A 23,967-nucleotide genomic window follows, 5' to 3' on the forward strand; every position below is an offset into this window, starting at 1 on the left:
TGGACCACTGCAAGAATGGACACGTCAGGTGGCCAAAATGGGTTGGAACCAGGAGGCCATGTGATGAAACCTCCTACAATACAGCCAACCACAGTTGACATCCTAAGTTCCACAGATCTTAAGTCCTAGTAATGACAGAATTAAGAGATGGAGAGATGAATCCTGATATCAACGCGATGAGCATTCAGGGAAAGAGGAAGGTTGTTCAGGAGGAACAAGAAAGGAGGAGCATTAATAAGATTGATTGTGCTGGAGTTTGTAGGCTTGAGTCCTCGAGATGAGGGAAGGATTGCTGTATCCTTATAAGTAACACTTAAAAATAGTCAAACAAACTTATTATTTCAAAGTTTGCCTTGTATTCTGGGACGACAAACAGGGCCGCTTGAAAATGAGGTACGTGTGCACTGTTCCCACAACACTGATCGAACAATTGCATTTCATGCCTTTCTGACTGCCAGCTTTGTCTCGCTTTCTCATCCTCTCCCACCCCTGACCACCTCCTCCAACACTTCAGTTCGGTTTCACGGCTTGATACAATCCCACTCCTGGAATGGTCAATCGCAATTGGAACTGATAAAACAAAAATTAAAGGTCCTTCAGGGAGTAAACAAAATTCTGATCTACAGAAAAAAAAAACAATCAAAACCTCGACGATAACTTAAGAATTCTGATGTAGTCCAGCTACAGAACCAAGGAATAATTTAAAATGATCTGATACTGCTTCAGCAGTAATGACCTTTCCTTCATAAAGCAACATTTGTGCTAGAATTTACAGTGAGGATGATTAGATCTACACTTCTAGAGATTGTAAACAAACATGAGAAGAATGGAACTATCCAGAATATCAACGTCCGATTCAGGCTTTTCCAACATGGCTGGTTTTGGTATTTTACTGAGGTGAATCTCATTTTCAACAAAGATTTGGATAAACAATTGAATGGGAAAAAGAATTGCAGGGATACAGGAACAGCAGGGAGCGGGACAAACTAGATAGCTCTTTCAAAGGGCTGAATGACCACCTATGCAATGTAGTGGAGTATGCCGACTCCACAAGCAGTGAGTGAACGAGGAGGTGCCTTTCCCTGTCTGCCTGTGTCCTGAAGACTCTGTGACCACCTGGTCTGATTCACACCTATTTCAGTCCACTTTCACAAAGCAACAAGTTCGAACTAGGACTGGTAGCTTATTGTGGAATTGTTTGGCATTCCTGGAATTTGTGATTGAATTGTTTTTGGAATCTAATAGTGCATGAGTTAACAAGTAAACAGACTGCAGCTCAGAGGAACTGATAGGAAATATTCATTCAACACTGGTCGGGACATAAAATCCCAGGTTTCACATAGTTTAGATGTCGAGTAACAGATATCTGGAAGGGAGTTACAGTGCGGAATCTAATCAAGGGGTTCCCGAGGCTTTATATAGATGATGTACTACATTGCCTGGATCCTATTGCAGCCTCTCAAGATTCTCTGTGGGACCTGTCTAATATCCCTGTGAATGGTTTCATTTATTGTGGGCCTGTTTTCCTTATGTAAGGATGACAGATTGGCAAGCTCACTATGCCAATAGATTTTAAGGGAATGAGACCAACAGTCTGCACTGGAGAGGAGTAAGTTCCAGCACACACAATGGCAGCATAGCAGGGGCCCTAAGGCACCTAGAGAGAGAAAAAGTAGAGAGATCCCAAACTCTGAATGGAAATTGAGAGTCATGGTTAGATGGTCACGGCCCTGCCACAGATGCCAATCTGCATCTGAAATCTTTTTGTCTACCAAATTACCTATTTTCTTGTTGGGAGTTTTCACCGTTTCCAAGGTACAGTTCCATGGGCACGGTGCCCTCCAGTACGGTCATTTATACACAGGGAGGAATGGCAAAATCTTCTACCATCAGAGCAGCCTGATTTTAGTCCAATCCAACATCCACACATGTCCACTTCCTTGCATAAGTCCTGGCTAATTATTCCCTCCTTAGTCTAAGGGCTTAACAGAAACAAAAATAAAAAATAACAAAAAAGCTGAATTGTACCTGTGACCTGCTCACCTGTACAGCTGAGTTACGTACATTGCCTTAAACAGCCAAATGTTAGGTATTTAAATAACACCTCGGTAAAATGGAAGATAATTAGCAGAATAAAAGCCTGAAAGGGACCATCAACCTCTGGAGATTTCAATATTTACACAACACAACAATGTATCTTGTACTGGAACAGTGATGTATCTCGTTCTGAATCCTGCGGCGATACAGTGATTTGTCTCATACTTGAAACCTGTGCCGAAACAGCAATGATCAGTTGATACTGATTTCATTTCTTCATGTAGAGAAGCCAGGACTATGTCTTGTGATTCTCCCATCTTTAAAAAAAGGTCAAAATAATAACGTCATCGTCGTCCCTGATTGCTGGCGAGCTGTGGCTGGGAAGTCCAGAATCATTCTGTGATGTTCGGATGCTCATGAGGTGACATGCTGGATGAAATGACCATTGTTTGCTCCAACTTCATGAGAAGAGGCATTTCAAGTCACTGAGTAAAACAACAAAGGGAAGAATCCAGTACTATGGGTTTGGGACAGACACAGAGACAGCACCAATCAATGCCAAATAGACTTCTTGGTTTGGAAGGTTAGTGTCATAGAATAACCCTTCATCCGTTAACATAGCAGTGCCAGGGTGCATGGCTGAAAATAGGTGGTGGCACGTGGTATTTACACTGGACTAATATTCCAGGGTAATGCTCTGGGGACCTGGGTTCAAATCTCACCACTGTAGATGGTGCAATTTGAATTCAATAAAAGTCTGGACAAAACCATTGCTGACTGTCGTAAAAACCCATCTGGCTCACCAATATCCTTCAGGGAAAGAAATCTGTCCTTACCTGGTCTGGCCTACATGTGACTCCAGACCCACCAGCAATGTGGCTGTCAAGGGCAATTAGAGATGGGCAATAAACGCTAGCCCTGCCAGCGATGCCCTCACCCCACGAATGAATATTTTTTTTAAAAGGTATATATGCAGGAATGAGGATGTTTGAAGGAGTAGCTTGACTTTGCTCATTTGATGTTTAAAGAACCTAGTCCCTCTCCCACCTTTGACTGGGTCAGAGCGAGAGATAAGGCTATGAGCCAGACTGTCAACTGGGCAGATTGCATGGTGGGGATGGGGTGGAGGGCAGTGCTTTCCTACACTTCCTGCTCAGTAGCTCGCAATAGCTGCCTGACTCACCAAGTGTTTCCAGCTTTTTCAGTTTTTGTCTTCAACTTTCCAAAATTAAAATTGGGTGGGGGGGAGGGGCGAGGTGCAATCAGGAAGCACTTATTCTACACAAAGAGAAGTAGAAATCTGGAACTCATTAAAAGTTTGTGAATGCTGGGTCAACATTGAGTCACACTTTCAAGACTGATAGATTTTTGTTGGGTATAGTTCATAGCACCCTCGCCTTTGAATCAGAGGGTTGTGGGTTCATGTCCCACTCCCGGAAACCAAGAACTGTGATTGTACTCGAAAAGAGTTGCAATCTGTGACTGTTGATAACTCGAAAGAGTATCAAGAGATATGGAGCAAGGCCAGGCAGATTGAGGTAAAGATCAGCCACAGAACAGGCTCGAGGGGCTGAACTAGTTCTATCTTCCTATTTTGCCAGGCAGCTTTTTTTAAATTATTCTTTCACAGGATGTGGGCATCATGGGCTAGGCCAGCATTTATTGCCCATCCCTAATTGCCTTCAAGAAGGAGCTGGTGAGCCACCTTCATGAACTGCTACAGTCCATGTGGTGTAGGTACACTCACAGTGCTGTTAGGGAGGGAGTTCCGGGATTTTGACGCAGTGACAGTGAAGGAACGGCTTGAAGATATTATGCCTCGCTTTGGGAAGCCTTTGGTTAGATCTCTAGACTAACAACTGCCTTTTCATCCCCTCTTGTTTGGCTCACTAGACTAACAAACTGCCTGCTCACACTCCTTCCTCACAACCCCCCCCCCACCCCCCTCAACCCTGACACTAATTCTCAGTAACACTGAGCGCTGCTAAAGAACCACGGTTCCCAGAGTTCATGGTGCATTTTTCCTTCCAATCCCAGGGTCCATTTGCCATTGGGTTAAGCTGGATATCCTGACCAGTTAGCATATGTACATCTGAAGTATTCAGGTACACTCTACTTCATTACTTCCTCTTCATTGAAGACATCAGGAGAAGTGCTCTCCCATGAACTGTGGCCAACTTTGGTCTCTCTTTACCCAGTACACTTGTCAGTCAGTCTTGGGTTGGTGCAGCAATGCAGCCTAGTCCTGGTCCATGGTTACCCTGAGCCTTACACTCCATGCAAAAAAACGATTTAAGACTTGCGATGCCTTGCCCATCTTCTCTGCACTTCCATCTCTTGTAGATACTCGACATTTGTACAGTATGAAGTGTCAAACAAAAATAAAATGTTAATGTTTATACTAGCCACATTATTCAACAAAGTGGATCCCTGCCATACTCGATTGAAATGATAGTGAACTCTACAATTACTTCATCACAGAATGCTGCAGAACATCGAAGAGTATCTGTGTCTTTGTGTTATTGCAGTATGTTCCCACGGGAAATCTAGATAGTCTTTGTGTGTGATTATTTTTCTATTCCTTGTTCTTTTTCTCCAGGTGTCTGCCACCTCCCTCACCAGGTGGATGAACTGCAGGCCTTCCCTCTTCGGACAGTGGCATCAGAGCACTCGGCTTCAGAGGAGTCGCATTCTGATTCTCCAAAGTGCATGGGGTTCTAGGGTGGACGCAAACATTAAGGGTCAGGTCTGACAACAGCATACAATCTCCAAATTCCATTTCTCCTGTTCTTTCATTACCCTGTTCCCTCCCCAGATCTCTAACACCTCACCTAATTTATCAACCTTCACTTTGGAACCTGGAGTGTGTGTCAGGAGACAAACAGCAACCGTGGGCAGCATCAGAGCTGAGCCGACCCCTGCTCTCGCCTTTACTGATATGTGGAAATAATAATACCGAGAGCAAAATGGGACTAATGGAGCTGTCCAAAACATAGCAGCAGCTGCAGCCTCAAATGCAAGACTGGCCATATTTCCTCAGTCATTTTTGAGCTTTGCTGAAGAACGGTCTCAAAAGTTCAGAGTTTCATACCAAGCTCTCACTAGAGAGACCATCAAAGACTCCTGAGTATCACTGTTGGGAATTACTAACTCCAACAGCAGAAACTGTTGCCAGTATTGGGAAATGGCAACTTCAAGGGTACAAGCTAATCTTTTAAGGGCTGAAAGCTTCCAGTGGCTCAAATGAGACCTGGTCTATCTACGCAGTCTGGTCGGCAGAGTGAGGCGAGGCATATCAGCTTTAACATTAATGAATGTGGGTACCACCCGTTCGGGGTCAACGCAGCAACAAACCTCACCTGAAATGGTGGGTGGGCACCTGTGCCCAAGTTCTCCAGATAAATGAGGAGCCCTCCTGTAACCCCCAAAGTTGCAGGTGGGGGTCAATGCTGGAGGATTCTGCTGGTGGGTGTAGTCCCAGCCTATCTGCTGGACTACTACCCGAGGAATTTTGATCCCTCTCCCTCTTCATCCACACAAACTGGTCATGAGGGAATATCAATTTGATGAACAAAATTTGGAACAAAGTATCAACTTGAATGACAGAAACAGATGACAAGAAGAGAAAACTGGTAAGAAAGAGGGTCATAGAAACAGGAGTAGGTCGATCAGCCCCTCCATTCTGTTCTGTCAAACATGCTTAAACACAATTAAATCATGCTTAAACACAAAAATCTAGGCTGACATTTCACTTCAGTGGTTGGGACGTTAAACTGATGCCCCATCTTCTTTCTCAGGTGGACGTAAAAGATTCTATAGCACAATTTGAAGAAGAACAGAGGAGTTATCCCCAGTATCCCAATATTTATCCCTCAATCAGCATCACTAAAACCGATGAGCTGGTCATTTATCTCATTGCTGTGTGTGAGAGATTGCTGCACAAATTGGCTTCACATGTTTCCTACATTACCACTGTGACTACATTTCAACCAAAAAGTACTTGATTGGCAGTAAAGCATTTTGGAGCTTCCCAAGGTCATGAAATTCAAGTCTTCCCTTTCCTTTATGGCTGAGCTGTACCTATTCTAGAATAATATCGCATCGATGGAGATCATATAGCCATCTTGCCTGTGCTGGCACTTTGAAACAGTTATCAAATTAGCCCATTTTCCTGCTCTTACCCCATATTCCCTTTTGGAAGTTACTTTGGAATCAAGCAGTGCATTCCAGATCACAGAAACTGACTGTGTAAAATACTGTCATCTCGTCTCTGGTTCTTTTACCTTAACTCTGTGTCCTCTGGTTAGCAACACTTCTGCCACTGGAAATAATTTCCCCTTATTTACTCTATCAAAAACTTCATGACTTTGATGACCTCTGTTAAATCTTCCCTACTTTGAGGAAAACAACTCCAGATTCTCTAATCTCTCCACACAACTGAGTTCCTCATTCTTGGTATCATTCTAGTAAATCTCCTCCGCACCCTTTTCAAGGCCTTGACATTCTTCCTGAAGTGTGATGACCAGAATTGTACACATTACTCCAGCTCGGGGCCTGTGATTCATAAAGGTTTAGCATAACTTCCTTACTTTGATTCCAAATGCCTCTATTTGGCTAAAGGATCCTGTATACTTTTTTAACAACCTTCTCAACTTGTTTGCCACCATTTAAGAGTTGTGTACATACGCCCCCTCGGTCTCTCTCTTGTGTCACTCCCTGGAGATGAGCATTGGTGAGAATTAGCTCGGCAACTAATGATGAGAATCTCACCTCATAGCAGTGCTCCTCTGCACACAGTTTCCCGAGCGATATCTGAGTTTTCACCCTGCGGACTGCAGACTCTTTGTCAGACAGCCCATCTGACTGCATGGATATCTCAATGGGAATTTCCGGAGTGTGTGATAGCAGATCATCTAGTTTATCCTCCAGACGGTCCTCGTTATTGTTGCTTAACCCGTCCGGAGTGCCACTGTGTGAATGGTCACTGGTGTTGCCTTCCTCCCCATCTGACACAGAGAAGTTCTCCGAGCTAAAGGTGGAGTAGGACTGACAGCTGCTCATACAACGGTGGGGCCTGCAGAATACAAAGAGCAAAATCGCCTCAGAAACCCGGCAAAACAAATTCACAGTGCCTGCGCTCAGCAAAATAACAAATAGAAAGGGGTTAAAAAGCTTTCACCTCTGGGGCCTGCTTTCTGAACAGACTGGGGATCAAATTCCCTTTTGTCTGCAACTGTCTGAGGCTAAAACAAAATGAGTTTAGATCGTCTCATTGCAGTTTCTATTAACGCCTGGATAGGAGTGAATCATTCTCTTTTACCTAGTATGTACAGGAGCTGACATTGAGACAGGCACAGTCCTTACAGTAACAAACAGGGGTGAATTGTTTCCTGTTACCCATTGTGCATTGTACACACACAGGAGCTGACACTGATCACACATGAGTCAAAAAGAACCAGATAAGAGGGAATTGTTCCCTTTTCTCACTGTGTACTCTACATGTACATTGAGACACATATGAATTAGTATCAATGTCCACTACACCGTCTGGTAATATTTAGCTGGGGTCAAAAACAGTCTTCTATTTTGCCTTCTCCCACATACCAAAAAATGGTCAGGCTGACGTGAATTTCATTGCCACAACTAGGGGTGACTCAGAGATAATTCATGGACAATATCTGAAACCTATAATAGGATTAAACTCTTTTAACCAGTTTTAAAAGTAACACACTCATCGGCTCCTTGACTCATTGGGTAAATGTAACAGCCGTCTCAAGCTGAACCAATCATACTTCAAACAGCAGCCCCATCTGACACAGATTTGTCCACTCATTTAATCTGTCTCCATCCCTTTGTAACTTCACTCTGCTGTCCACACAAAAAATACAGTGGCTCCTAACTTAGTGTCATCTGAAAACTTTGAAATACAACTTTCTATTCTTTCATCCAAGTCGCTCACAAATATAGAGAAAAGTGAGGTCCCAGCACAGATCCACGGGGAACAACACTTGTTACACATCCCACCAATGTTTAGTTTATCATTATTCTCTGCCTCCTATCTCACAGCCAACCTATGTCACTTTGATTTCTATGCACCATATCAAATGCCTTCTGGAAAATCGTATAGACATCGTCCACAGACACTCCCCTGTCCACCATGTCAGCGACCTTCTCAAAACATTCAACTAGATCTTCCTTTCACAGACCCAAGCTGACTATTTAATCAGCTGATACTTTTCCAAATGCTCAATCATTCTGTCCCTGATGATAGATCCTTTAGCTTCCACAGAACTGATCTTAAACTGACATGTCTGTAGCTTTCTGGATTCTTCTTCCCTCCTTTAAGTAACGGAATGATAATTTGCAAATTAATCCAGAGCCACAGATTAACTATACAGAGCTTGAGAAAATTATGACTCAATACAGTTCCAGTTTCCTCACCTACCGAATACCTGGGGTTGAAAATCTTTAGGTCCTGGAGATTTGTCTCTCTTAAGCCCCTTTATTTTCTCTAATATAGTTTTTGTAACATACTAAATCGAGTAAGTTTGACTTAATTTTAGGTTCCCTTAAAGTGTTGGTTATTTCATCCTCTTTTTCTACTGTGAAAATGGATATAATGTGCTCATTTAACAAGTCTACCATTTCCTCATTATCCATTTTAGCTTCAACTGCTGCTGTTTTAAATGACCCCTTGTTCCCCTTTACTACTCATTTTCTCTCAACATATTTATGGAAACTTTTGCTGCTCATTTCACATCCCCTTTTTTCATCTTTTATTATGTTCTTTTTACCCATTTAGTTGCTTTTATAGCACTCTCCGTCTGCCGGATTTCCACTTTGGGGTCAGCTTCAGTCCTCAGTTTGTGCTGGGTAGACAGGGTGAAATTTTAGCTCAGTCAAAATCTGTTCACTTACACAGAGTTAAAATCAGCGACACTGTCTGAGCCCAGGCAGCTTTTATAGAGTAGAGTTGGCCTCATGTGGGGGTTCCTGCCCTTGATCACTAAGACAGTGACTCCTGTTGTAAAGTGTGAGGGCCAGGTCTTAGCTGTGATGCCCACTACAGTTGAAAGACCTTCAAATAATGATTGCCTACACATGGGGTTCTGGAGTGCACTGGCGGAATTGTACTCCAGCTGGGACATGTCCTCTAGAGAATCTCTTGCTCATACTACACACCTAGACATGGATCAGCAAGAAGATATCTTTACAGAGGCATTGGATGAAGTCCTTGAAGCCTCACTGAATTACTGCCAATTTGTATTGGCATTGAATCTGCAGAAATTGAGTCTGGAGCTTGCCGTGTGAAGCTGAACATCCTTCAGGCCAGCTTCCCAGCTGCATTCCTTGGATGGTCTGCTGAAAAGTTTGGATTTTTTCCTTCTGGTGGAGGCATTCAGCATCATGAGCTCTAGGTGGCACCCAGCAATTAAACAGGAGGAAAAACTTAAATCTTTTGGCCTGTTAGAATCTCAACAGGTGCCTTGACTGCAACCCTTAAATCTTTCTTGTAGTCCCTGCTCTCCATGCATCTAAGGTGGTGTGCAGCAGATCTGCACTGGAGTCTCCGTGATGATGTGGGATGCATTGGTTGCCACAGCTGTATAGTAGAGCAGCGATTCAGGTAAAAATAAACAGAGTGGATCAGGAAGGGACAGAAAGTTTAGCAAAGGTAATTGGGCATTAGTGACTAAGGTGTCATCAGGGAAAAGTAGAAAAATAATTATTCTAAAGGCACTATGTTTGAATGCGTGAAGCATTCAGAACAAACTAGATGGATTAATAGCACAGCGTGAAATTAATTGGTTTGGTCTAACAGCCATTAGGAAGGCGTGGTTGTAGAGTGTCCCATATTTGGGAATTAAACATCCCAGGATATTTGACAGGATATAGAGATAGGTAAAATTGAAAAGGAGATGGGGTCGCCTTGATAATAAATGATGGGAAAATGACAATAGAGAGAAATGATCTGAGCTTGGAAAATCAAGACGTAGAATCAATTTGGGTGGAGTTAAGAAACAAAGCAGGAAATACTGGTGGGAATTGTTTATATGCACCTTAACAGTAGCTGTAGTATTGGGAGGAGTATAAGTCAGGAAATTAGAAGCACATGTAACAAAGGTCATACAATAGTCATGGGGGACTTTAATCTTCTTTTAGATGGGCAAACCAAATTTGCAGTACTAATGTGGAGGGCGAATTCATGGAATGTATTCAAGATAGTTTTCTAGATCAGTAGGATGAGGAACCAAACAGGGAACAGGCTATTTTAGATGTAGAACTGAAATTAAAATCCTTGCAGTAAAGGAGCCTCTAGGGAAGAATGCTCATAATATACAGTTAAAGAACTTTATATTGAGTTTGAGAATGATTTAGTTAAGTTTGAAACTAGGGTCTTAAATCTGAACAAAGTAAATAGATATGGGGGCAATTTGGTTAAAGTAGATAGAGAAACTAGGTTAAAAGATATAATGGTAAAGAAGCATTTAAAGAATGAATTCATAATTTACAGTTATTTTACATTCCCTTAAAGAATAAAAACACTATAAGAAAAGTGGTACAATATAGCTAACAATAGATAGTTCGAGATAGGGATACTTTAAAGATAGTATTTGATTAAAGGAAGAAGCATATTATGTTGCCAGAAAGAGTCCTAAGGATTAAGAGGATTTTAAAATCAAGCAAAGAATGACCAAAAAATTGATAAAGGAAGAGAGAAGAGAGTAGACTGGTAGGGGCATCAAAAGAATTGTAAAAGCTTCCATCGAGATGTAAAAAGGAAGAGATTAACAAAAGTAAACGAGTCCTTTAGAGGCAGAGACAGCAGAAATTATAATGGGGAATAAGGAAATGGCAGAGACATTAAACAAATACTTTGTATCTGCCTTGACAAATACACATTGCTTCACAAAAAGCATTCCAGTAGTGGCAAACCAAGGCTCTATTGAATCTGAGGAATTTAGGGATATTATCAGTTTTTAAAAAAGTACTGGAGAAATTAATGGGACTAAAAGCCCAGCATTTTGGTGGATTCAACCTAGGGTGCTGGCTAGAGATGGTGGATGCATTGGTTTTGATCTTGCAAAATTCCCTAGATTCTAGAACAGTCCCCATGGATTGGAAGGCAGCAAATGTAACTCCACTATTCAAGAAAGGAAAAAAGGAGAAAACAGGAAAGTATAGGCCAGTTAGCCTGCCATCAGTAACAGGGAAACTGCTTATTAAGGAAGTGATAACAACGAACTTAGAAAATCATGATGTGATGGTGCAGAGTCAACATGAATTTATGAAAAGCAAATTGTGCTTGAAAAATTTGTTTTTGAGGATGTAATCAGTAGGGTGCATAAAGGGGAACCAATGGTTGCAATGAATTGAGATTCTCAGAAAGCATTCAATAAGGTGCCACACAAGAAGTTATTACACAAAATTACAGCTCATAGGATGTTGGGAGGTGCGGTGGGAGGTAATATATTACCATGGATTGAGAATTTGTTAAAGGACAGAAAACAGACAGTAGTAACAAACAGGTTGGCACTGACTAGTGGGGTACTGCAAGAATCAGTGCCCTCAGCCATTTACAATCTATATCAATGACTCAGATGAGGGACTTAGTGTAACGTATATAAGTTTGATGACGATACAAAGTTATGTAGTAAAGTAAGCCATGAGAAGGACACAAACATGCTGCAAAAAGAATTTAGACAGGCTAAGTGAGTAGGCAAGAATGTGGCAGATGTAATATAATGTGAAGAAGTGTGAGTTATCCGTATTGGTAGGGAAAAAAGAAAAGCAGAATATTTTCTAAATATTAAGGGAGTGGGAAATGTTTGCATTCAGCAAATCATAGAAAGTTAACATGCAGGTACACCAAGCAAGTAGAAAACAAATATATGTTAGCCTTTATTACAAAGGGATTGGAGTATAACTGTAAAGAAGTCTTACTATCCTGTACATGGCCTTGGTAAGACCGTGCCTGGAGTGCTGCGTACAATTTTGGTCTCCTTACTTAAGAAGGACGTATTTGTCTTAGAGGAAGTGAAATTAAAATTCACCAGACTGATTCCTGGGATGGGGAGGATTGTTCTGTGAGGAGAAGTTGAGTAGACTAGACCTATATTCTGCAAAATTTAGAGTTTGACAGGGTCGATGCTGGGAGGATGTTTCCCCTGAGTAGGAGAAGTTCACCATTTAGGACTGAGATGAGGAGACATTTCTTCATTCAAAGGGTTGCAAACTTTTGGAATTCTCTAGGCCTGAGATTTGAGGATGCTCAGTTGTTGAGTGCATTCAAGTCAGAGATCACTAGATTTTTGGGGACTAAGGGAATTAAGGGGCATGGGGATAGTGTTGGAAGGTGTAGCTAAGGTAGGATATCAGCCATGATCTTACTGAATGGCTCGAGAGGCTGTATGGCCTGCTCCAGCTCAATTTTTTTTTAATGTTCTTATTTTTATGTTCTATCCTCAATCAACATCCAGCTGGAGTCACTCCATGACAATCAGAGGTCAATGTTCCTACTTCTACCTTGTATGAGCTCAGCCAACTGAACACGGAAGAAGAGTTGCTATTTCACTGGGGAAAACTTAGGATCCTTGGGAAAGGGGCATACTTACTGGACTGCTATATACTTGAAAAGGAGATAATTTCAGGTCTATGGAAAGAGCTGAGGGAGTCAGACTAATCGAATGACTCTTTCAAAGTGCTGGCACCGAATTGATGGCCCAAATGGCCTCATTCTTTGCTGTATGATTCTATGATTGTATTTTATGACTGTCAGTCCAGGCTTCAGCCAGACCTCACAGCATGATTTTCACTGCTGAGTAGAGTCATTCACAAGTCCTTGTACTCAAAGTTACGCCTCACTCTCTATGTTGCTACATAACACTTGGAAGGGGAAGAAATTTTGGAGGATGGCTGCATTTGATGTCTTACCTCTGTCTGCGGGGAAACTCCACCTCACTGTCCACTTCTCCCTCCTCTTCCTCGGAGGAGTCGTCTCCATTCTGTGACCAACAGAAAACAATGGCACTCTGTGTCCCGTACAGCACATACACTGAAGACACAAGCTTCCTTCAGTTACATTAGCTAAGATTCCCTCATTCCTGATCACAATTGATTTGCTGTCCTGCTTCGTCCAACACTGTTGCTTCACAAACAGGCACTCAGTTCAGGCAGCCTCATTCCAGTACTGAGTCCACCGATGAAAATTACACCTCATTCAGCATCTAGTTTGAAACTACAGTCAGAGATCCCCCCGTAAGAATTGGCACCGTTCAGAAGTTGTGACTAATTCAGTATGGAGGAAGCTTTACGTTGTACCCAACCTGCCTGGCTCCGCTGCTGCCTCAGCTCACCCGTAGCTGAATCCCTCATCCATACCTTTGCTAGCTCTAGATTTGACAATTCCAATGGATTCCTGGTCAGCCTGCCATCTTCCATAAATTTGAGATCGTCTAAAACTCTGCTGCTGGCTCCTAACTCAGACCAAGTCCCGTTTATCCATCATTCCTGTACTCACTGACCTACATTGGTTCCCAGTCCATCAATTTTAAAATTCTCATCCTTGTTCTCAAATCCCTTCATGGCCCTATCTCTGTAACATCCCCCAGGCCCGGAACCCTCCAAGACTTCTGTTCTCATCCAATTCTTGTCTGTTGCACATCCCGAACTTTAATTACTCCGTTATCAGCAGCCATGCCTACAGCTGCCTGAGTCCTAAGCCGTGAAGTTCCCTCCCCAAGCTCGCCACCACCCCACTCCTGTAAGACGCTTCTTAAAACCCCTCTCTTTGACCAAGCTATTAATCACCTATCAAAATATCCCTTTAGGTGGTTTGGTATTGAATTTTATTTGATAATGCTGTGAGGTGAGATGTTTTACTATGCCAAAGGTGCTATATAAATGTAAGTTGTTGTTTTTATATCTAATCCATATTTGGAGCATTTAATCCTCTGGTTTCCCATGTTGGAGCGGCTGGGTTCTGCTCCAAGAATTGGACTTCTCTCCTGGGTTGGTGTCAATGTTGATCCTCTACCCTACCCCCCACTCCCTGTTCTGGCCTCATCCCCAGGGATTTTTTGGTGTGCCTCTGACCCTCTACCTGATTTGGGCTGTTACATGACTCACACTCAGAGCTGTGTGGCACACAGTCCTGGCAAACCTGTGTCCTTCTCACAATTAGCAGATGGTACAGAATCAACAGCTTAAAATATGTTCTGCTGACAAAACAGTCCTCCAACTGACCCCATCAGCAGTCAGTGAGATGAGGAAGAGTATAACGTTACACTCGATGGATTGCAAGCCAATCCCAACAGGACAAGTATCAGGAGGATGACACATTTTCACAGGCTGTCTGAATCTGTATTGGTGCATGATTCAAGAAAAATGTCAGGAATCTGTCACATGATAACATTTCATGAAGCGCTTCCATTGGGCCTATTTCTCACTTCCAACCCCCAATCCCTCTCATTCTTACCGCTCCTCGACTCTCTCCACTTCATCAATATTATTATGATTACTCCTCCTCTCAAATTTCATCCCTAGTCTCTTTGAAGCTTCAAATACAACAAGCTCCTCCACTTTTTTGAAACCAAGGCCATGATATGGCGAGGCAGGGAGAATGTGGGGAAAATCCGGTAAGGCCGAGGATGAGGAGGTTCTGCCAAATTTAACAGCAGGACCTCATTATCTTTTTTTCTTTTGTTCCCAGCCTGGCAGAGCAACAGACTAAATCTTTAAGTTTTAACCCCTTCCCTTTCCTGCCCGTCATTGCGGGGTTAATATTGACCCCCAAGACGCACTGAGCCATCTCCTGCTCTATCTTTTCTGGGACTTCAAAACTGTGCAACCCCTCACCTCTCTTGAACCCCACTTATTCCTGCAACCTTGGCATTACACAATCATTTCGCTTCTGTTTAAACATGGCCTGCACTGCGGCCCTCACTGTAAAAAAATAAGGTCTGGTCCATCATTATCCATCCACAGAATTATACCCCCACCTGGCAAGTACTGGTCTGGCACTGATGGTCCCACTTTGCGAGAGATCAGATCCTGAGCCGAGCTGGATACCTTCACCCGTACAATCACTCAGTACTTTCTGAATGGTTTGCATCACATTAACCTGGGAAACAAAGGTCATTTAAAGCCTTTGCTTTGCTGAGAAAGTCATATTGAACTTTGATCAAGAAAAGTCTACCCAGCTCCCTTAGTGAGTGAGTACAGTCTGCCTGGTGCAAACCAGAAAGTCTCCATTCTAGGCTCAATGAGCTGATATTGGCTGTTGCAGCATTAAATTCTGTCTCTCTCTCTCCCCTTGCTGCACTCTTTCTATCTGTCTGTCTTTCTCTCAATCTCACACTCTCTCTCCCAGTCTCTCCATCACTGTCTTTCTCTCTCTGCATTAAAGATTCTATATAAATACAAGTTGCTGACTCTCTCTCTCTCCCCCTCTCTTTCTCTCCCTCTTATGTTCTTTCTGTCTCAGGCACAGGATTCACATTCTTATACAGAGTTGGGTGGAGGTCAGTTATTTATCTTTTAGTTTATAGCCAAGCTCAATTGGATCCTCCTGTTCTTTTCCAAGAGTCCTCCAGTTTTGGATGGCCCTTTGCTGAAAGAATACTCACAATTTCAAAGGACAAAGCCTGTGCTGACATTATATCTGCCCCACCCCCAAGTACCCTCATCATCAATCCTCTGAGTGCCCACCCTCCTCATACTGACACATACTAAAGGAATTCAGGCCATGACAAATCAGGTGGTATCACCCAAAGGAGAGCAGAAATCTGGAACTCTCACCCCCTAAAGGCTGGGGATTCTGGAGTTCAATTGCAACTTTCAAAACAGAGATCAATAAATTTTCTTGGGTAAGGGTATCAAGAGCTATGTACAAGTGGGCAAATGGGGTTGAGATACAGATCAGCCATCATCGAACTGAATGGTGGAGCAGGCTCAAGGGATTGAATGGCCTCTGCCTAGCCCTACGTTCCTATATCAGCCGCTACTTGGTAGAACAGTGGTAACCAGGGATTCTATACTTCAAATTCCTGTCAAAAAGCATTTTGGAATGTCTTGAGGCTGTGGGAGGTGCTATATAAATGGAAGTCTATCTCAGGTTTAAAAAAAAGGAACAATGGTACAGCCCATATGTTAAGAGTTCATAGAATTTATTAAAATCATAGAATGCTACAGCACAGAAAGAAGTCATTTAGTCCATTGTGCCAGTGCCGGCCATTTAATAGAGCTATCCAATTAGTCCTACCCCTCTGCTTTCTCCATAATCTTGAAAACATTTCCACTTCAAATATTATCCACTTTCACTTCTGAAACATATCATTTAATCCGCTTCCTCCACACTTTCAGGCAGAACATTCCTAATCGTAATAATTCTCTGTGTAAGATATGCTCAATACACCTCTGGCTCTTTTCCCTTAAATTTGTGCCCTCTGGTTACTGACTCTTCTGGAAACAGTTTCCCCTTATTTACTCTATCAAAACCCCCTCATGACTTTGAACAGCTGTTAAATCTTCCCTTAACCTTCTCCGTATTTAGGACGGCAACCCCAGTTTCTTCAGTCTTTTCACGTAACTGAAGTTCCTCATTCCTGGTGCCATTTTAGTAAATCTCCTCTATGCCCTCTCCAAGGGTGTGGTGCTCGGAATTGGTCACAATACTTCAGCTGGGTCTTAAACAATGATTTATAAAGATTTAGCATAACTTCCTTGCTTTTGTACTTTATGCCTCTGCTTGTAATGCCAAGGATCCTTTCTGCTCTTATAGCCTTTTCAACTTGTCCTGTCACCATCAAAGACTTAATGCACGTATACATCCAGGTCTCTCTTGTTTCTCCACCATTTTAAGATTGTACCATTTAGTTTATATTGCCTTTCCTCATTCTTCCTACCAAAATAAATCAATTCATACTTCTTTGCAGTAAATTTCATCTACCATGTGTCTGGCCATTTTACCTCACTGCTTATCCGAGATTTGTATCATCTGCAATCTTTGAAATTATATCAAGGCCAGCTGATTAATATGTGTTGAAATCGTCTGAACCGTTGGAGGACACTACTGTCTATGTCCCTCCAGAATGAAAACCAACTGCTCACCGCTACTCTTTGCTTTCTGTCCCTTAACCAATTTTGCATCCACAGCGCCCTGTCCCTTTAATCCATGAGTTTTAATTTTGCTAACAAGTCTATTATATGATACTTTATCAAACATCTTTTGGAAATCCATGTACACATCAACCTAATTCTGTCTGCACCCCTGTCCCCGCCCCAGGCTAGCGGCGAAGTTGCTCTGATTTTTTACTTTCTCACAATCCGAACTCAGGAACTGCCTGGCGGATTTATTGTATACTTACCTCCTTTCTCAGGGCTCCCAGCTTGCGAGGTAGTGTGGGTGGGGTGAGGTGCTGAGCGGTACTCAGGGAAGACCCTGCTTTGCAGCTTTCCTTTTGCTTCTCCTCCATGGGCCTGCTCCTCTCCTGAAGCTTGGGGCTCTCGTAGTGAGCCACAGGAATGTGGGCTGGTGATCGGGGGAGGCTTGGGCTGGCAGGACCCACCTCACGTCCGTTGGACAGTCTCTCAATTCTTGTGTTGCCCTTCAGCTCCTTGCAGTCTTGGCACATGATGCCCTGACCAGCAGCACTGTGCCCACAGTCTGGCACACTGCCATTCTCCGAACTCCTCCTGCAGTTTGCGGCCAGCGTGGTGGAGATGAGGTCGGGGCTGGAACCAGACATCTTGCACTGCAGGTGGTCAGTGTGAGGGCTCCTTAGTGCTGCTGCGGGGCCAAAGTACCTCAGGTTATGCACACAACTGGCAGCATCTCCCAGGCGATGCTGGTGGTGGAGGGCACACTCCTCTGGGGCCGTGATGGCCCGCAGGACTCCTGCAAACTCATGGTGGCTGCCTTTGCTATTGCCCCGCCGGTGCCGTGGCTTGCTGCGATACCTCACCTTCCCGGGAGGGGTGGACATCTTCGGGCTACCAGAAATAGGTGAGTGAGTTGAGCCAACCTCCACATTCGGCACAATGCCATCTGACCTCAGGAGATCAGGCCTGTGGCAGACAAAAGAACAACTGGTTAACGTACAGTGATCACATTGGCACAGGTTGTCAATGAAAACAAAGAGCCCAAACAGAAATGGACACCATACTCTGGGCTAGGTACCAGTTCTGGACATTATTCCCAGACAGGTACAGCATGGGTTAGACACAGAGTAAAACTCCCTCTACATTGTGCCCATAAAATCTTCCCAGGGCAGGAACAGCACAGGTTAGATACAGAGTAAAGCTCCCTCAACAATGTCTCTTCAAACACTACCAGGACAGATACTGCATGGGTTAAACACAAAGTAAAACTAAAAAAAAAACTAAGTTGAATGAGAAAGCTTGGATGTAAGGGAGCCTGAATGTTAGGGAGAGGGGTAAAAGAAAAACTTAAAGTGATGTCTGGACAAGGGGAGGAGCTGATTGGTGAGTATTCTTCTTTTAAAGTCTTAAGCTTATTTCTGTTAAGTTCATTAATAGTCTAATAAATAGAGGCATGGAGGGGCATCTCAGTCCCATCATGTACATATTCTGTTCCATGTGGAACTGCAAGATGCTTCTCATGTCCTTGAAGTGTCATCAGCAGCAGGAGTTCAAGCCTCAGAGGTACTGGCCATAATCTTCCAACCCTCCTTAGATATGAGGCCTTGCCAGGGGACTGGAGAACTGCAATGTTTTAAAATTTTCAGATTACGCAAATCTCGGGAAGTGTAGTAAACTTTGAGGAGGATAGTGATAGACGTAAGGAGGACGTAGGCTGGTGGAAAGGGCAGACACATGGCAGATGAACTTTAATGTAGAGAAGTGTGAAGTGATACATTTTATAGGAAGAATGAGGAGAGGCAATATAATCTAAAAGGTACAATTCTAAAATGGATGCAGGAACAGTGAAAATTTGGGAGACCTGTGCACAAATAATTGAAGGTGGCAGGGCAAGTTTAGAAAGCGGTTGAAAAAGCATATGGGATCCTGGGCTTCATAAACAGAGGCAAGAGTATGAAAGCAAGGAAGATACGATAAATCTTTATAAACCACCGGTTTGGCCTCAACTGATGTATTTTTGTCCAATCTGGGCACTACACTTTAGGAACGGCGTGAAGGCTTTAGAGAGGGTGCAGAAAAGGTTTATGAGAATAGTTCCAGGGATGAGGGGCTTCAGTTACATGGCTAGATCAGAGAAGCTGGGGTTGTTCTCTTTAGAGAGGAGATGATTGAGAGGAAATTTAATAGAAATATACAAAATCATGAGGGGGTCTAGTTAGAGTAGATAGAAAGAAGCTTCCCATTAGCAGATGGGTTGAGAACTACAGGACAGAGATTTATAATGATTGGCAAAAGAATCAAAGGTGACATGAGGTATGCTTTCAAAGGGCCAAATGGCCTCCTTCTGTGCCAGAACCATTCTACAATTCCATAAAAATCTCTCTGCACTGCCCCATCAAAACTCCAAGGGCAGGTTTAGCACAGGTTAGATACAGAATAGAGCTCTCTCTATACTGACCTAACACATTATCTATCTGTCACAGCCTCAGAAGAATAATACCAACTGTGTGACATTATCCTGGGTTTCATAGGACATCAGGGATTCAGTAAGTCTCAAAGGTTTTAAGGCTCTGTATATTTATTCTAATTTATATTTAAGCATATTGTGGTCTTAATGAGTTACAGGCAGCATATAATAGATATGTGCACCTTGACTAAAATCTGTGTTAGTTTGCCGATTGTTCTTTTGAGCTCCCATCACTGTTTGATCCTGATGCCTATTAGCTGTGCTTGTGAGTTACATTGCGGCAAGTTACAATCTGACAGGGAAAAGTCAATGAATATATGTTTCTCAAACAATGGAGGGGGATGGGGGTGAAGGTTACAGTGGAACTTAGAGACAGGAGTAAACCCTTCAACTTCTGAGCCTGTTCTGCAATTCAACTAGATCACGGCTGATTTATATAATATGTAAATATGATAATATGCTAATTAAGTATTTAAATGGTCCAAGCTATTGATTTTGATCCATAGGTTCCCCACTAAGTCAGTGATGGGTTCCCCACTGTGTCAGTTCCCCATTGTTTCTTTTATATTCATTCATGGCATGTGGGCATTGCTGGCTGGGCCAGCATTTATTGCCCATCCCTAATTGCCCTTGAGAAGATGGTGGTGAGCTGCCTCCGTGAACCACTGCAGTCCCCATGGTGTAGGTACACCCACAGTGCTGTTAGGGAGTTCCAGGATTTTGACCCAGCAACAGTGAAGGAACAACAATATATTTCCAAGTCAGGAGGGTGAGTTGCATGGAGGGGAACTTCCAGGCGGTGGTGTTCCCATGTGTCTGCCACCCTTGTCCTTCTAGATGGTAGTAATTGTGGGTTTAGAAGATACCACCTTGGTGAGTTTCTGCAGTGCATCTTGTAGATGGTACACACTGCTGCCACTGTTCGTTGGTGGTGGAGGGAGTGAACATTTGTGGATGCGGTGTCAATCAAGTGGGCTGCTTTGTCCTGGATGGTGTCAAGCTTCTTGAGTGTTGCTGGAGCTGCACTCGTCCAGGCAAGCGGGGAGTATTCCATCACACTCCTGACTTGTGCCTTGTAGATGGAGGACAGGCTTTGGGGAGTCAGGAGGTGAGTTACTTGCTGCAGAATTCCTAGCTTCCGACCTGCTTTTGTAGCCACAGTATTTATATGGCTAGTCCAGTTCAGTTTCTGATCAATTATAACTCCCAAAATGTTGATAATGGGGGATTCAGCGATGCTAGTGCCATTGAATGTCAGGGCATTAAGGTTAGATTGGGGCTGCAAGACTGTAAAGCCGTCGGGGCATTATGGTGCATTTTCCCGCCGATAGTGCTATATGAGCAGAGCTAACAAAAAAGCCCATGCTCTGTAGCTCAGGGCATGGCGGAGGCTCAGGCTACAGGCACAGCAGATCTTCAGTACTGCTTTCCATCAAGGAAAGTGCAGTTTTAAAAAAAAAAGAATCCTTTGAAAGCAAGGAACATCAACACCATGGCTACAAAGTACCCTGTGATGAATTGGAAAGTCCCAGACTACCTCTCCAAATTCAAACTTATGCTTTTTGGATCTTGCAGTCACTGAACCTGACAAGCAGGCAACTAAAATTAAAATTGCAATTGACAATGAAAGATTCCATTGCATTCATACATCAGGACTATCTGATGAAGATATAAAAGACCCTTCAAAACCCTGGGCTGCTTTGGAAGATCAGCTCTAAGTTAATATGAATTTCAGAATCCACCGATTACAACGAGATGGCTTTTTGGAGCAGCTTGTGGTGGAGCCCACTAGGGAACAGGAAATTCTAGATTTAGTGATGTGTAATGAGGCAGATTTGATAAGGGAGCTTAGGTGAAGGAACCCTTAGGAGGAAGTGACCATAATATGATAGAATTTACCCTGCAATTTGAGAAGAAAAAGCTGGAATCAGATGTAACGGTATTACAGTTGAATAAAGGCAACTACAGAGGCATGAGGGAGCTGGACAGAATTGACTGGGAGATGAGCCTAGCAGGAAAGACAGTGGAACAGCAATGGCAGGAGTTTCTGGGAGTAATTTGGGAGACACAGCAAAAATTCATCCCTAAGAAGAAGAAACATACTAAAGGGAGGACGAGGCAACCATGGCTGACAAGGGAAGTCAGGGACAGCATAAAAGCTAAAGAGAAAGTATACAATGCGGCGAAGAGCAGGGGATTGGGAAGCCTACAAAGACCAACAGAGGACAACTAAAAAAGAATTAAGAAGGGAGAAGATTAAATATGAGGGTAAACTAGCCAGTAATATAAAAGAAGATTGCAAGAGTTTTTTTAGATATATAAAGGGTAAGAGAGAGGCAAAAGTGGACAGTGGGCTGCTGGAAAACGACGCTGGAGAAGTAGTAGTGGGGAACAAAGAAATGGTGTAGGTACTGAATACTTTGCATCACTCCTCACGGTGGAAGACACGAGCGACATCCCCAAAGTTCAAGAGAGTCGGGGGCAAAGGTGAGTATGGTGGCCATTACCAAGGAGAAGGTGCTAGGAAAACTGAAAGGTCTGAAGGTGGAAAAATCACCTGGACCAGATGGATTGCACCCCAGAGTTCTGAAGGAGATAGCTGAAAAGATAGTGGAGGCGTTAGTGGTGATCTTTCAGGCATCACTGGAGTCAGGGAGGATCCCAGAGGACTGGAAAATCACTAATGTAACCCTCCTGTTTAAGAAGGGAGTGAGGCAAAAGACAGGAAATTACAGGCCGATTAGCCTGACTTCGGTCGTTGGTAAGATTTTAGAGTCCATTATTAAGGATGAGATTTCAGAATACCTGGAAGTGCATGGTAAAATAGGGCAAAGTCAGCATGGTTTCATCAAGGTAAGGTCATGCCTGACAAATCTGTTAGAATTCTTTGAGGAGGTAACGAGTAGGTTAGACAAAGGAGAGCCAATGGATGTTATATACTTGGACTTCCATAAGGCCTTTGTCAAGGTGCCGCACAGGAGGCTGCTCAGTAAGATAAGAGCCGATGGTGTTAGAGGCAAGGTACTAGCATGGATAGAAGATTGGCTGTCTGGCAGGAGGCAGAGAGTGGGGATAAGGGGGTCCTTCTCAGGATGGCGGCCGGTGACTAATGGAGTTCCGCAGGGGTCAGTGTTGGGACCACAACTTTTCACTTTATACATTAATGTTCTAGATGAAGGAACTGAGGGCATCCTGGCTAAGTTTGCAGATGATACAAAGATAGAACCATAGAACCATAGAACACTACCGCACAGAAAACAGGCCATTCGGCCCTTCTAGTCTGTGCCGAAATATTATTCCGCTAGTCCCATTGACCTGCACCTAGTCCATAACCCTCCAGACCTCTCCCATCCATGTATCTATCCAATTGATTCTTAAAACTTAAGAGTGAGCCCGCATTTACCACGTCAGATGGTAGCTCGTTCCACACTCTCGCCACTCTCTGAGTGAAGAAGTTCCCCCTAATGTTCCCCCTAAACCTTTCCCCTTTCACCCTAAAGCCATGTCCTCTCATGTTTATCTCTCCTAATCTAAGTGGAAAGAGTCTACTCGCATTTACTCTGTCTATACCCCTCATAATTTTGTAAACTTCTATCAAATCTCCCCTCATTCTTCTACGCTCCAAGGAATAAAGTCCTAACCTGTTTAATCTTTCCCTGTTACTCAACTCCTTAAGACCCGGCAACATCCTAGTAAATCTTCTCTGCACTCTCTCAATCTTTCTGATATCCTTCCTGTAGTTAGGCGACCAGAACTGCACACAATACTCCAAAGTTGGCCTCACCAATGTCTTATACAACCTCACCATAACATCCCAACTCCTATACACAATACTTTGATTTATGAAGGCCAGTATGCCAAAAGCTTTCTTTACAACACTGTCTACCTGTGATGCCACTTTCAGGGAATTATGTATCTGAACTCCCAGATCCCTTTGTTCCTCCGCACTCCTCAGTGCCCTACCATTTACTGTGTATGTCCTACCTTGGTTTGTCCTTCCAAAATGCAACACCTCACACTTTTCTGCATTAAATTCCATCTGCCATTTTCTGGCCCATTTTTCCAGTTGATCCAGATCCCTCTGCAAGCTTTGAAAGCCTTCCTCGCTGTCCACAACGCCTCCAATCTTAGTGTCATCAGCAAACTTGCTGATCCAATTTACCACATAGTCATCCAAATTATTGATATAGACAATAAACAACAATGGTCCCAGCACAGATCCCTGAGGCATACCACTAGTCACAGACCTCCAGTCTGAGAAGCAATCATCCACTACCACTCTCTGTCTTCTCCCACACAGCCAAGTTCGAATCCAGTTTACAACCTCTCCATGGATACCAAGTGTCTGAACCTTCTGAACT

General features: G+C 43.3%; 1 protein-coding gene across 2 annotated transcripts in view; it reads right to left on the reverse strand.

Moving 5' to 3' along the window:
- Window positions 1-2,996: 2,996 nt before the first annotated feature.
- map3k13 (mitogen-activated protein kinase kinase kinase 13) overlaps window positions 2,997-23,967 on the reverse strand; it is a 143,267-nt gene continuing 122,296 nt past the window's right edge. For both annotated transcript variants that reach the window (XM_078551632.1, XM_078551631.1), the window contains 4 exons: window positions 17,406-18,105; window positions 12,973-13,043; window positions 6,808-7,111; window positions 2,997-4,754 (listed from right to left, as the gene is read on the reverse strand). In XM_078551632.1, the coding sequence (XP_078407758.1) occupies window positions 4,653-4,754; window positions 6,808-7,111; window positions 12,973-13,043; window positions 17,406-18,105 (1,177 nt within the window). In that variant the 3' untranslated portion in view covers window positions 2,997-4,652. The remainder of the gene's footprint in view (window positions 4,755-6,807; window positions 7,112-12,972; window positions 13,044-17,405; window positions 18,106-23,967) is intronic.

Source organism: Cetorhinus maximus, chromosome 11 (genome assembly GCF_964194155.1).
Source record: "Cetorhinus maximus chromosome 11, sCetMax3.hap1.1, whole genome shotgun sequence".
Taxonomy (NCBI): Eukaryota; Metazoa; Chordata; class Chondrichthyes; order Lamniformes; family Cetorhinidae; genus Cetorhinus; species Cetorhinus maximus.